The 15,728-nt window shown below is 32.7% G+C and overlaps 1 protein-coding gene across 1 annotated transcript; it reads left to right on the top strand.

Moving 5' to 3' along the window:
* Positions 1 to 854: 854 nt before the first annotated feature.
* LOC132712836 (uncharacterized) lies at positions 855 to 11,927 on the top strand. Its single transcript, XM_060695272.1, has 4 exons — positions 855 to 1,228; positions 1,486 to 1,580; positions 2,144 to 2,330; positions 10,692 to 11,927. Exons 1-4 carry the CDS (start codon positions 911 to 913, stop codon positions 10,842 to 10,844), a joined length of 753 nt encoding a protein of 250 aa, XP_060551255.1. The 5' UTR covers positions 855 to 910; the 3' UTR covers positions 10,845 to 11,927.
* The last annotated feature ends 3,801 nt before the right edge of the window (positions 11,928 to 15,728 follow it).

Raw genomic sequence — 15,728 nt, 5'->3', positions numbered from 1 at the left:
TGCTATTACATTTGACTCTCTTGAATTCTCAGAGCTGTACAATATAATTTTTTTTTAAATATCAAGATGAAAATTTGAAGCTAGGCAGCCAACAGCACGGATATTGTTTACTGGTGTCAAATGCTACCAACAGGTGAAGAGTTAAATGATAATGATAACAGCACACGAAGTTTAGTGATTTAATCAGTTGGTCACGGAAGATTGTTAATATTTTATATGTTTATCTTAGTTATATACATTGTTGCTTCTGAATCTTTATTGAACATTTATAATGTGTTTATACTGGTAAATGAAATAAAAGTTAATACGTTAGGTGTGACAGAGTAAAAAGCAACATGCAGGGCTTTGCTCAAATAATGTTAAGTCAAGTATTTATCTTACACAACATCATTTACAATAGCACTTTGAACGCTGGGAGTGGTTTTTTTGCAATATTTTAAAAAATACTGTTTTTCACTAGTTGACAATTCAAATTCAAATTCGACAAGAAATCCCCCTTCAACAATATAACATCAGAAAACTGTTAAAAAATGCATTAATTACATTTAGTTAATTAAACGGAACGAACGGTGGCATGATTTGAAAGTACTTTAAAATGATTCTATGTTGCTGAATAATCGATATGTAACGATCTTTACAATACACCACGGTGTATGATCGGTTTAATATTTGATATTAGAATCAAATTATCATTAAGCCACTCTGACTCTGACGATAAAAGATTCACAAAGTGAAAAAATTATTTATTCATATCATTGCAATATGATTTATGCACAACAAGCTATTATGTCAACATGATAATGGGAGTACAATCCTTGATACATATGCATTTACACTAGACAACGTTAGGAAAGTGAAGTGCAGAATACTTCCTTTTTATAGAATCTTTTGAATCATATTTCATCTTGTAATGGAAGGGTTTCGGTTCGGGATTTACATGTCTGTCATATTCTTCGTTTCTTTTCACTTTGAACTTGTAACGGCAGTAAAACAAACATCTGCAGTTATTTTACAGGTTCAATCAGTGCCAAACGGAGTGTCGTCTGCAAAATTGATAGAATGCGCGTTTCACCTTATGAAATCATCGGACAGTTCTTTCGTAAGAATTGCTGAAGGAAGTAACGTTTGTGAACAACTAGCACGTCCTTCGTCGACGAGCTCAAATTTCTTCGAGAAAGGCTTTGAATACTTAGAAAAGTCTACATTGTATAACGTTTTCAATGAAGAGGTAAAAATACCTACAATATTGATATCGATGACACATTTTCTCTAAAAACATTATTAGACATTTCAATAACTATTTCGGCTGTCGGACGATTTTTTTGTTATTTGATCATGAAAGAGTCGTTAGAAATAAGTTTTACTAAAGATAATTGAAAATATAGTTTGTCAGATATATGTATGCACTGACAATATGATGTAATACTGAATACAATATTACAAAACATTTGTTGTCGTAAAGCTTTCATTTCTTTCTTTTTTCAGGATTCCTTCAATGAGGGAATTGCACATTACATATACAAAGAAGTAAACATTGGAGACAAATTTGATTTCGTGTTTCATATGTCGAAGTCAGACAAGTAGGTTTCTTTGTTACATTAAATTGAAGCACCGATATATATATCTTTAAATCGAAACTGTTTACATTTTTGTAACATGTTCTTCTATCAATTAATCGCCATTTTAAATATCATATATACTAATATACAAGACAAATTTTATAGAATTTAATGTCATTGTATGTGTCCGGACACTTTGGTACGGTTTTTAAACTTGTCTAAGTTTATCGATAAAACAACAGAACAGGATATATGTAACAAGTAAACATACACTTAACTGAGGTTTAATTTAATTAATTGATAAGAATTATATAATATTTTGTATCACAACCCCTCACCGACAAACAGATACAACTTAACATATAAATAGCTCAAAATTTATTCGGATACGATATCTTTTCTTTTTTTTTCTTATTTTTTTTTATTATCTTTCGATATTTTCTTTAACTTAAATTTTTCATAAAAATCAGTTTACAATTCATTCTTGTATTTGAAATAGTAGGATGATTAGTGAACGCAACTGAATTATACTAGATACAATGTTCAATAACACCAATCATTAACCAATATTGTATTTAATTTAGGTTGACAGTGTCGTTTAGAAACATGGCAAAAACAGATGTCGCTCTCAGACTCAATGATAATTCAACGCATTTAAGATTGATTACTATTGAAGATTCTATTACAATAGAAAGGAAAACACTTGCCTCTCCTTTCAAGGACTGTCAAATCTACAAGATCAGTTTTGAGGTACTTGAGCATCACTGGAAGGTAAGAATATGGTGATTAAGATTAGATGATAGTTTATATTGCCTTTATTTATAGACATGGAATTCTTTTTGGTGAATATGATGTGATATGTATTGATATGGTATGCACTTGAGAGAGTATTGATAGAGGCAGCAGCACATATGACATCAAATTCACAACCTTAAGATTTTATAAATTCGATCTATTTAAATAATAATTTTGAATGCCTCTTAATACGAAACAAAACAACATTTCTTAAGTTGATTACTGTAGTTATTTAAAATAAGGTCATGTGTTTTAAAGGAAAGTACGGAAATTCTAAATTTGTAATATTACCAAAAATAGACGCAAACAGCAAAAGAGTGCTTTCACTTTCCGTATGATGTTCAAACATGGTGATAACATTAGGGAATTACCAATTACCAGCTACCAGCTAGTAGGAAGTTGGTTATTCGAATATTCAACTACCGACAACCTAGCAAAGTGACGCTCATTTTTGACAGAGAGAACGCAACCTTGTCGGACCGTATATGTCACGGAACGTATATGTCAAAGGACATATTCGGCCGAATTAATCACAGCTGTGTATGTGCCATTTACGTTTCTATAATTTGTATTAAATGCATGACCGTATATGTCTACGGAAGAGCATAAGTGCCAGGTGTATGTTTTTTATTAACTCGAAATTGCGAGTTAGTAAGTCGAAATTTCGAGTTAGTTAGTAACTCGAAATTTCGAGATAAATAAGTCGAAATTTCGAGTTAGTAACTCGAAATTTCGAGTTAATAAAAAACATACACCTGGCACTAATGCTCTTCCGTATATGTCACACATTTTACACAGTAAACTAACATTATCATCGTCGTTTTAAGCTACATTTATCAACGTTAATAAAAAAGACCCAGTCATAATGATTAACGGTGTAATTAACTTGTTTGATATTATCTCGAAAAATATCATGGATTTATTTTATTTAAAAAATCATATTTTTTACTACGTCATATAACATCGCATCTATTAAAAATTGATATTATTTTTTTACAAGAAACGCATTGCAAAAATGATAACGAATCTAAGCTCTGGGGAACTCAATGGGGTGGCGACTTTTACTGGTGTAATAATAACAACGGAATCCGAGGCGTAGCGATCTTGATAAAACCGTTATTATCAATACCGGTAAAAAACATTGAAAAAGATGACGGGGGTCGATACATCTCGCTTGAATTGTGCGAAATGAGAAAGTTTACCGCTTAACGAATGTGTACGCCCCGAACAATGGAACGGAGCGCAAAGATTTTTTCAACTCACTTTCGAATAAGTTAATGGATTTAACTGAGACGCATATAATTGGCGGGGATTTCAATTGTTGTTTAAACTCTAAACTAGATAGAAAATATTGCGGTAATAATAGATATGATAAAGCAGACGATGGTCTAAATGACTTATTACAAATGATTCGTGAGTTAGATGTGGAAGACATTTGGCGAAAACGCTTCCCTGACATTAAGCAATATACTTTTATGCGAAACGAGTCCAAATCAAGGATCGACTATTTTCTTACTTCAAAAATAATTGATAGCGAAGTATCAAGTCCAAAAATACAACATTTTATACATTCAGATCATGATCTTGTTTCGTTGACTTTAAAAATCGATAATGTTCAAAGGGGTCCGGGTCTCTGGAAACTGAATGCAAGTATTTTAAAAGATATTGAATACGTTCAGCTCGTAGAAACATTTTGGAAAGATTGGTCAAAACATAAAGCTAATTTGAACTCAAAACGCGAGTGGTGGGATATGACAAAACATAAAATTAAAACGCTTTCAATTGAATATACAACACACATTTCAAAACCACAAAGACGAATTAAAGTAATAGAAGAAAAAATCACAAAGCTTAAAGAAACCAATTCAGCCGAGGCCCAAACTGAAATCAAAATGTTATCAGAGGAATTGACTTTCTATTATCAGAAAGAGCTCGAAGCACTCAAAATTAGATCAAAAGCCAAACACATTGCTGAAAATGAAACCTCTTCAAAGTATTTCTTCGACTTAGAAAAAAAGAGGGGCAAGCAAAAATTATGGACGCAAATAAAATCCAAATCTGGAAAACTTAAAAGCGATATAAATTCAATTTTAAAAGAACAGTGTGCATTCTACAAGAAACTTTTTTTATTCTGAAGGAATTGATCTCTGTTCGGCAGAAAAATTGGTTTCAAATATTACTACTAGTATAAATAATGATGAGAAATTTGCCCTTGATTCAGATTTTCGGGAGGAAGAAGTTGAAAAGGTTATTATGGGTTTTAAACTCACAAAATCCCCCGGTGAGGACGGCCTCACTGCAGAATTTTATCAAAAATTTTGGTACTTAATAAAAAACGACTTTCTTGAAGTAATTTTAGAAATTATTGGTTCCTATAATTTATCAAATTCACAACACAGGGGTGTTTTATCATTGCTTTATAAAAACGGGGATAGGTCTGATCTTAAGAATTGGCGTCCACTTACACTTCTAAATGTCGATTACAAAATTATTTCGAAATGCTTAGCAGAAAGACTGAAACCATTATTATCGAAGTTGCTTCATTCAGATCAAAAAGGTTTTATTAAGGGTAGACAAATTTCAGAGGCAACAGACTCATACAGGACGTAATAGATTACACTGATCTAGAAAAGAAAGATGGTGTTATAATTTTTTTAGATCAAACTAAGGCTTTTGAAAGAGTAGAATGGGATTGGCTAGATATCTGCTTAAAAAGGTATGGTATAGGAGACAAATTCAGAAAATGGGTTCAAATGTGTTTAGTCGGCTCGAAAACAGCTATACAAACAAACGGGTTTATTTCTGAATATTTTCAAATTTCCCGCTTGTCCAATAGCGCCGTTTCTCTATATCTTACTGTACAAGCAGAACCAATGGCTTGTGCAATCAGAAATAATATTAATATACACGGCATTAAAATGCCTTCGTTAAATGGGTATGAGCTTGAATTAAAAGTATGTCAATTTGTTGACGAAACATAATTTTTTTGTGAGAATGAGTCTTCAGTTCCAGAAATATTTAATACTTTAAAAGAATATGAAATTTCCTCTGGGGCCAAAATGAATAAGGATAAATCAACAGGCATCTTTATTGGAAAATCAAAAGAAAAGATTTCGAAATTAAGAGATATAAAATGGACGAGAAATTATGTTAAAACTTTAGGAATTTGCCACGGCTATAAAATAGATACGAACAAAATTTGGATGAAAAAGATAAACAAAGTTAAAAATTGTTTTCAAGTATGGAAAGCTCGGGGTCAGACTTTTAAAGGGTGAATTCTTGTTCTGAAAACATATGTAGTTTCTATTATTAATTTTGAAATTGAAACGCGCGGTATACCGACAAAATACATAAAAGAAATCGAAAATTTCACGGGTGCGTTTTCGCCAAAGTTTTCAGTAAATAGTTCACATAAATCTGATATAACATACATGGTGAACAGGTTGGTCTTATAGTGAATTTATTTTTACATTATATGCAACTATCCTTTTATCCTCTAAGTAACGTATATTTCCAAATACATCGGTTACAAAATGACACGTATCTTCTTGTTTTTTCTCGGTCCGACATCTTGGATGAAAGCACCGTAACACAGAAAATCCGCACCGTTTCACGCACCCGACAGTGATATTTGTTTATGTCCACGTCGCCTTCCTTATCATTTTACCAGTAAGATGACACTGTGTCAATACAGTGACTGACTTTGTCGAAAAATATGTGCTAAATATTTTTGACATAAATATTAATTGACTTGAAGATAAAATATCGACTTTTCATGTCCCAACTCTGAGGGGGGGGGTGGGTGGGGGTATTTTAACATTTTATTTGTCCGTGCGCCTGCCCGTCCCTAAATCTTTAGTGTTGCAAGGGGTCATGACATTTTACATGAACGTTGGTCAGCATTATGTTATTGTGCACTGTAACACCGCTTTTTGGGGTCAAACGCACTTTAGGGTCAAACCCCAAAGTGCGTTACGTTCTTTGGGGTCCAATTTCGACCCCAAAGTGCTAACAGGTACATATACATTTTTTTAACATCAGGCAATTGACCGCACTTTGGGGTCATAGAGAATGAATGTCCATTATGTTTTAAATAATATATTGTAGTCAAAGCCAATGGTAAACAAAAAATCAGGGTATTAAATAGACGCAAAACATGTACCCTTAATTATAGTAGAATCAATAGGGATTTAAATAGTCTTGATAAGTAAGTTAAGAACTTTCACCAACTAAATCACCAAATAAAGAATTTGTATCAATTATTAAGCTTAAAATTTTTTTCTCAAATTTTCCAATTATTTTAAAAGAGTGTACACCTTTCATTAACTCCATTGTTTTTAGCTAAATGCATTATTTCCCCGTTTTTTATTTACAAATTTTATAGAAATATGATAGTCTTTGCATAGACAAAGGTATAAATTCTGTCTAATCTTAGTAAGACATTTCAGTTACAAATATGTGTCTGATAATATGTTGAAAGAGCCGTTTATTTAGCTAAATGTGACATATAAGAAACTTGACTAGGTGTAGATTCGGCTTTCAGTAGTAGTCCGTACAGGCAGTACTAAAAATATCAACTATTTAGGTAGTCGCACATTAAGAGCGGAGCTTTAGAATTATGTAAAATTCTCAGTGGGGGTATAGAGAGGATTGTGGGGTATCGATCCCCCCCCCGAGGATTAAAAATAACATTTTAAAGGCCCATTATCCTTTTTTTGTTTTTCTTAAAAGCTTTTTTATTTTGATGTTCTTCTATATTATCCAAAAAAATACACATTGGCCAATTACCTGAACCATCTTTTTCATCTGTTGCTTTTTGGCAATGATGAGTACAGTTATAGTGAATTAGTATTTTATATGGAAGTCAAATACTACATTGTTTTGACTACTTTTATGACAAATAATTTCACATTTATCGCTACTTTATTCAGGTAACAAGCATCTTACATTTTTTCTGATACCATTATTTTAACATTATAAAATTCATGTTTGCTCTTTCTAAAGAAGTATGTAAGATTTCCCATAAAAAAGCCTCTGGCGAAGGGTTGTTGCGGAGCTTACAAAATCCCTTAAATTTGTTGATAAGCTTAATAATGAATTTGTAAAATCACTATTTATAGTCCGATTGAAAAACTTGATGTTTAACCAGGACATTGCAATAGAGTATACTTATAGTTCTTTGGAAAAAAAATATTAACAGCATTTTATTTCATTCCCAACATATTTAAAATGGGTCTCAATATGTCACCAAAAGTTATCAAATAAATGACTGACAGAACGGGATATTTTTCGCATCATCTTTTAATTTTAGGGATACACAATTTCTGTACTTGATTTTTTTTGAACGGTGGCATAAAATTGACATTTGCATTTTTTGGATACTTTTTTTTTTTTCGTACATGTTTTTTTTTGTATGTCGACCATATTTTTTTTTTTAGTTTTGAATACATACTTTTTTTTAGTTTTGCATACGTATTCTTTTTTTGTTTTCATACATATTCTTTTTTAGGTTTTTGTACATATTTTATTTTAGTTTTTTGTACATATTTTATTTTTGTTTTTTCGTTCATATTTGTACATGACGCCATTTGTTAAGTAGAGGTTTGGATAATTACGCCATTTGTGAAACACCATTTTCAAACACTTCGCCATCTGGTAATTACAGCACCCAATTTGCAAATGCACCAACATTTTCATTTTCTGAGGTATCAAAAAAAATAACAACACTTTTTAGTATAAATATATTCTGCATATGGTCTCGATGTGGTTAACATTTGACACAAGGTGCCTTAAAATCCTTCATGGGGTTTAGGACAAGTTTTAACCCAAGTTTTAATCCTTTGATCTGTAGGTGTGACCCCGACCTTGAGCCGACACACTTTGCATATAAGTTCTGCACATTATCTGGATGTGCTAAAGAATTGACCGAAATTTAATAAAAATCCTTCAAAGCTTTAAGCATTTTTTCTAAATCAGTGGAATATAAGGACCTATTTAGATCAATGTAATACATCAGTCATTTTTCACCACCTCTCTTGCCCCCGGGGGAATGCGGGTTAAAAAAGAATCGTGTTTAAATGTTTGCGCTGTCTCGGGGCATAAGGCAGGAATATTATTATCTGAGTATACCCCGCAAGGCGAAGATTTTACCAGTGGTCGGCTTGGTTTAAAGTCAATGCCCCCCACCCCCCGAATGGGTGGGGTTGAGTGGTGCGTATTCATGGAATAATAACTGATCACCAATCAATTGCCCTTTCCAAAAAGACACTAATATTATAGTATATAATAATAATAATAAAACAATAATTGTATAAGATACAAATAATTTAAAAAATGGGCCGAAAAGGGTTGGCCGAAACCATCTTTGCCCTGCCGAAAACGACAGGGCCGATTCCAAAAATGGTCCGAAATGTGTCCAAACCACTGTGCTAGTTTTATACTCAACTATGGGCTATTATGAGATGTGAAGGCTGATTTGATTGGCTAAAATATGTACGAAAAAAACAAAAATAAAATATGTGCGAAAAACTAAAATGAAATATGTATGCAAAACTAAAAAACAATATGTATACAAAACTGGAAAAAAAATATGTATGCAAAACTAAAATGAAATATGTATGCAAAACTAAAAACAAAAAAATGCAAATATCTTTATTATGCCAACGTAATTTTGTTATATGAACACAATGTTTAGATATTTCAAGTGGTAAAATTAATGAAATGATACTTTTATCACTTAAGCATCATAAAGGATTGACCGCCATCTTGAACTCCACCTCAAATATTTCAATGTCGCAGATCGAAAATAAGTCAGTACTCAGTATTTAAGCAGAACTCAGATGACACCTTTGGACCTCTTGAACCCAAAGTGCGTTGATATGTAGCATATTAACGCACTTTGGGGTCAATTTCTCGATTTTGACACCAAAGTGCGTTGGACCCCAAAGTGCGGTGCGAAGTTTAACGCACTTTGGGGTTGGATCCCAATGTGCGTTTGACCCCAAAGTGCGGTGTTACAGTGCACCTGGGATTTCGTTTGTCGATCCGGGCAGTCATGTAATAGTTATTGCCCTTGACTTAGTCAAATCGGAAATAGACAACATGTGCCGCGAGTGGCATCAACAGTATTTGAACTAGGGGTATGGTCACGAAACTTGTAAGTTTATCTTACACGCACAAAGCGTTATTTTGACATGTGCTTTACAAATGAAGTTATACCACTAAATAATATTAATTATTTTACGCCGTGACCTAGATATAAGCAAAAACAAAAACTTTTATAATCACGCCAAAAACGATTTTTGAACATTTTCATAAACTATTTTTCTTAACGCTGCAAACAAGAGTGGTGCGCACGAGCGGAGATAGTATGAATGGCGTTCTGTACACTCCACTTTTATAACTTGCTCATTAAACGTTATGTTATGTCTAAAACCATCATGGTCAGTTTCGAAATGACGAGTGAACGCGTTGAAGTTGTTTCAAACAAAATGTTTGACATACTTTAACATGCATTCTACGTTTGCTTTTGCATGGTTGCATTTGGCAAGATGGGATTTTTTCTTGATGTCTCACAAAATATGGATGATACAATGATAAGGGGTAGTGGTGGCCTAATGGCTGAGATATTTGGCTCTCAACCCCAGGATTGTGGGTTCGAACCCAACTCGGGTCATGACTATGTTTCCTCATCTGACACCAGTACTGGTTAGTTCCAGGAATCGGACTCTTAAGTGATTGATATAAATTGAAAGAACGTGTTTTGCAATCGAGCATAAATAATGTTTAAACTAATTGCTTGTAGATTTATTAAGGGTCCTGGAATCATTTTGTTCAAGCAGTAAGAAATATAAAAAACATTTAGTCCAAGACGAAATATATTCTAGTTTACGGGGATATTGCAGTACGATACACACGAAATATGTGTTTCGCTTATTTGGTGAAATATTTGTTAATTATACAAAAAAAGATCTTTGAAATATTTGTTTATTATATACTTTTAAAGATTCGATGAAACATTTGTTGATTAGAGATCTACACTAAAAAAAAATTATTGAAATATTTGTGAGGATGAGGTAAACAAGCGTCGTAAAAGACAAGTAAAATGAATATTGTAACGGCTGAAGTAACGCAAGTTTGAACGCCGACCTGGCTTTTCTGGGATTTGATCCAACGCAACGGCCTATCGAAACTCTGTGTCCTCACTGAATATAAATACTCTTCAGAAAGGAGATTCTACATGTAAAAATGTTCAATAAAGTTGAAAAATGCACATCGTTATAAAAATGCAGACTATTTAGACTGTTTTTAATTACATGTATCACCTTTTTCTTCCAGATTACAATAAACGGCGAAGTGTTGACAACATTTGACCATCACGGATTGATTACATACATCGAAATGATCCGTATCAAGTTAGGACCTTCTGTCAACTATCTGTCAAAGTATTTCAACCCAAAGACACTGGTGTTCAGTGACCATGTTTGGTAAATTAAGTTAGTTTCTGTGATGAAACTATCAAAACAAGAGTTTTGTTAGGTGTTTTAATAAACAATTGAAAGAAATATATCCGCTGATACATGGATATACTCACGTCAGATATCGATATTCGATTTGATTCAGTTCCACCCATTGTTTTCTCTATTAGGGTACAAAAATTCATTTACTTAGGGACCATACATCGCTTCTATGAAACAGCACTAACGTGTCACATTGTAGGTTCGTTCCATGTTATTCATCTTATGAACAAATCTGCAGATGTTTCTAAACTCAAAAGTTTACCATTTCATGTGTTTAATTTGACCTTGATTCATACCATTGTAAATAGAATGTTGCAAAATAATTTCACTAAAAACAGTCGGGATCCGGGACTGTAGTATAACTGTGATCCAGAGATTTTGATTTCTGCCATAGTTTAGCTTAAACATATTTTATTTCAAACATTTTAACACAAACATATTTTATATACAATCATTACTTACATGATAAATATACAATGATAAAAAAAAGAATCAGATCCGAAATCATAAAATGCTTATAAAGGTCTTTTCCTAACATAAAATTCATTACTGTAAATTTAGCGGTATATTTCATGTTCAAACTATATCATAAAAACCTTTTATTGATAATGAACGTAGAAAGATGAGGAAGGCAAAAGTGTCAGTTAAGAGCTGAAAGTAGAAAATTTTAGAGTTGAAATAAGTTAGATAGGAAACTTTACTGTACTTCAGAACATGATTTTATAATATTATACATGTACGATCGATTGTGTTTCTTTGACAATAATTGTTTAAACACTAGCTCGCTAATACTTCAATTGAAACTTTGATTAAACGAATATAGATCCTTAGTGTGATTTTTGCATGCCAAATTACCGTCTTTGCAGACCGATATAATCCTGATATTGTTGTTATTATTGAATATCAACCATAACTTTTGATCAACGTAAGCGTCAATACTTTGTTTTATTCAAATTTTAGTATGCATTGCTTCTAGATACGACACATGTATTCAGATAATTCGTTCAATGTATGATAACAATATGAAATTAAAACGTGAACTAAATTCAGTTTAAACTAAAACTAGTCTTTGATTTTCTTTCATGCCTTTTGCCGCTTCCCTGAGAACTGAACGATGGAGAGATTGTTGAAGAAGAACGCATGTGTAAGTTGTTCTTTGCAAGCGTCAGCAGATATATGATTTCTTCTCGAAATCTGGAACCACTCATTACATTACAGGACAAAGTTAATAGATGCATTCAAAAAACCAAAACTTATGGGTAACTGCTTCCCAGAAATATAACCTTTCTATACCTGTTAAATAGCTGTTAACATCGGAGCATGCCTTCGCGTTCAAATTGTCAACAAGGTATGGAAAATAAACAAATAAAACTGCTACAGGCATCTGGGAAATAAAAAATATAGTATTCAAAAGAATTAAAATCATCATAAGAGTTCTCGCTTGATGTCCGTGTCGATGCTGGCCGATGTTGTCCCCCTTTCGCACTTCCATTTCCACTTCCGCCAGTCATCCATTTTTGGCGCCATGCGCATTTTCCCGAAGTCCGCGAATAACGAGAGTATTTCCGATGAAAATAAAAAATGAATGGCGCCACAAAACCAAAGAATAAATGTACCCAAAACCATGTATAAATATAAACTTGGCGTATTCTTTGTAACTGGCATGCACCTGTAGGAGCCTTTTGAACATTTCTAATGAAGTTATTCCAAAACCATAAATAACATGCGAGTCTATTACACAAATTGTAAAACACAAATTCCCAATGGTAGCAAATATGGCTACCCGTTGAGTACATCGCCGTTTTACGTTGTAAGCCATAAAACGCTTACAACCCTTTCAATTGTCACTGCGACTAAAATCCAAGCTGAACAAATGAAAAAACTTGTGTATGTAAGGAAACATTGACACTTTACAACCTATGTCGCTTAAAATCTCGAATTTTTATCCCAAAAACATGGTACATGAACCGTTTTAATGGAGATTGAACAAAAACAACGTATCTGTCAGGGCTAATGATAGAAAGATATACAAGCTGTTGACGAAATTTTCCGGAAGTTTCGCAAAAATAACGAGAGCTGTCAAAAGATTTCCCACAGTTCCAAAACAAAATGAGGCAAATTGGAACAATTTTCCATATCAAATCAGTAGCTTTATAGAACTTTCCGTTGTCTGGAAGCGGAAGTGGATACACGCATCCTGGCAATTCCAAGGAACGCCCGGTGGAGGATCACTGCTAAATAAACGTTTCGGAAGATGTATTGTTTCCGATATATAAATTCTCAAGAATAATTCATACTTAATACTTTTCATTGACCGATGTGGTAGTGGACAGTTATCTAAGACATCCGCAAATTTCATCTGAGCTGATGATTAAGTTATTACATCTGATATAGTCAATATCCAAACAAAGCTATTTATATTTGTAAAAGTTTTTTTTTCTATGTTAACTGTTCCTTGTACAATTCCAATACACGTAGTGTTGACTATACTAACTGTGAAGCTACAAAAAAGTTTGATAAAAATGATATTAATTAGATACAATTGCAATATGTTACACCTGACCTCAAAACAAACAACAGTAAATAAAGCTTCAATTCATATATAATACATATATAAAGCTTCACAATTAAACATTGGATAAACAAAAGTCCCCATTTCCCACAAAAATATTTGGTATATATTGTTTAAAATCAAATATTTAGTTTTTGCACGAGCATTATGTTAAGAAAGTCCTTATATCAGTAGTGTTATATTTATTGACAATTCTTACTTGATTTCGGAAAATTAAACGCACACGCGTATGTTTAAATCTGAAATTTCAAATAAAGCGGTGCTACAGTTATAGCGCAAGTTGTTTAGTATAACATTTACAGTATGACAACTGAAACTTTTGTTTTGTTCGACTTTACGGCGCACCAACACATTTTTGGTCATTTGGCGCCGAAACAAGAAAGGTAATTCTGGCTTATCTCGGATGTTTACAATCTTAAAGCAACACCAGGGGTCAAAAACCAACTCACCTGCTGCAGAGACTCCAGTTATACGAGATGTTTAGTCGCCTAATTTCATAAATTTTAGTATTTACAGTGGGAGATGCATTTACATTGTTTTGAAATAGGCGATAATTTTATATTGAAGAAGATCTATGAGACACGTGCTTTATTTTAAAGTTACAACAATATGTTACAGACAGGCCGTGATTGTTTTTGACGACAAATACTCATATGCACACCATTTTGACATTGACATAAGCAAAATAGTGCCGCGAGCATAAAAAATATATTTTACCTCTATAAACAGCTGATTAATGTTAAAATGGAGTGATACAAGGTATCATGTAGTATATGGAAATTTGGACAAGGAAATAAGCAAAGCTAGTACCAAGGTGTGGTATCTATAACGATACCCTCTTTTGCGAAAAATTCACGGAAAACGACACCTTCTTTGCAAAATATCGCTTAATATTACTTTCAGTAAATGAAAAATGAACACATTATCAAAAGGCACCAATAAGACAATAACACTTTAAGCATTTCTTAAAACTTTTCACAATGGACATAGCTCCTTTTATCAGTATAATGAATATTCACTGGATTGCTGTCCGGTTCCGAAAAAGGTTTGCCATAAATCCGTTTAACTACTATTTTTAAAGTGCGCATAGTGAACACCTTATTCGTTATCAAATTGTTTCTGTTATTTCTGCATAAAATCTTTTGATTTAAACTAATTAGCTGGTTCTAAATATATTTCAACTTAATTTTCCATTACAAAAACAGCATGCATCTAAAAACAAGAAGTATTTTTTTTAAAAGATACCGCCTTAGTTAAAAGCTGATTTATTTGCATATCGTATCGTAGGGGAAACATGGAAATGAATCATAAGGGATTAATGATTAATTGATGCGTTTAATTTGTTGGTGTTAGAAATTAAGTTCACTTTAAGCGTAACAAGATTAATAACCCTTCAAGTAATCATTTGTCATTGTGTGTGCAAAGCTATGCTTAACATTTCTATATGATTTTCAATTGGAAACTAAGAACTAACACTATGCAAGTTAACCAGTTTTATTTCGGTGGAGTATTTTTTTTAAAGCTTCATCTTTGATTAATTATATATATATATACATTTGTACCATCAATATTACTCATACCTTACATTATCTCATATTCTTAAGAAGTTAAGAAAGAAGATTGCTGCAGTAAATATGGCAGTAATCTTTACTATTTTCGTTTTTGGTTTTGGTTTACGCGGCATCAACACAGTAAGAGGTCATAATTGCAACTTTCTAAACTTTACTGGTAAAGGGAGACCCCAGGTGCCCGTCCATACATTATTTCCAGACACTAAGTCCTGTCTGATTCGAACCCACAAGAACGGAAGAAAATTGTTTTGTATTTAATCTAAACAACTTTACCTTTACTTGTTGGTGCAAACTAAAACTTTTAAACTAATAAATAAAAAAAACATTGGAAAAAAGATTTTACTGCAATGACAGAAACGTGTAAGGCAAACACATACTATTGATGGGATTTTTAAAAAAGTTTATTAACAGTTTCCTACTCAATTTCCGATAAACCAAAATTTATTTAAAATTAATATGTAAATGCAAACTTTATAAATGAAAATTGTAATGTTTGACTCAACCACTGTTACAAACCATCCCCGCACAAATTTTGGTTGAAATTTTCATTTAGAGAAATCAGATGTGTTTTTAATAAGGCGCCCATCATGGAACTTTCAACGGGCCAGCTCTTACCATTCCAAGAAAGATTCGGCGTAAAATCCTAAACGAGAAAACAATGGGCGGAAACAAAATAAAATGGGAGGTTTTGAAGGAGATTTAAGACGCCTTT

Source organism: Ruditapes philippinarum, unplaced genomic scaffold (genome assembly GCF_026571515.1).
Source record: "Ruditapes philippinarum isolate M1 unplaced genomic scaffold, ASM2657151v2 ctg12738_1_1_1_1, whole genome shotgun sequence".
NCBI classification, from domain to species: domain Eukaryota; kingdom Metazoa; phylum Mollusca; class Bivalvia; order Venerida; family Veneridae; genus Ruditapes; species Ruditapes philippinarum.
The sequence above is the reverse complement of the archived record's forward strand: the minus strand, read 5'-3'. Positions and strand labels throughout refer to the sequence as shown.

Excerpts from the sequence above, each read along its gene's own strand:
- LOC132712836 (XM_060695272.1), top strand. The coding sequence starts at position 911 with ATGGAAGGGTTTCGGTTCGGGATTTACATGTCTGTCATATTCTTCGTT. Across the intron at positions 1,229-1,485 it reads ATAACGTTTTCAATGAAGAG|GATTCCTTCAATGAGGGAAT; the intron begins GTAAAAATACCT and ends TTCTTTTTTCAG. Across the intron at positions 2,331-10,691 it reads TACTTGAGCATCACTGGAAG|ATTACAATAAACGGCGAAGT; the intron begins GTAAGAATATGG and ends TTTTTCTTCCAG.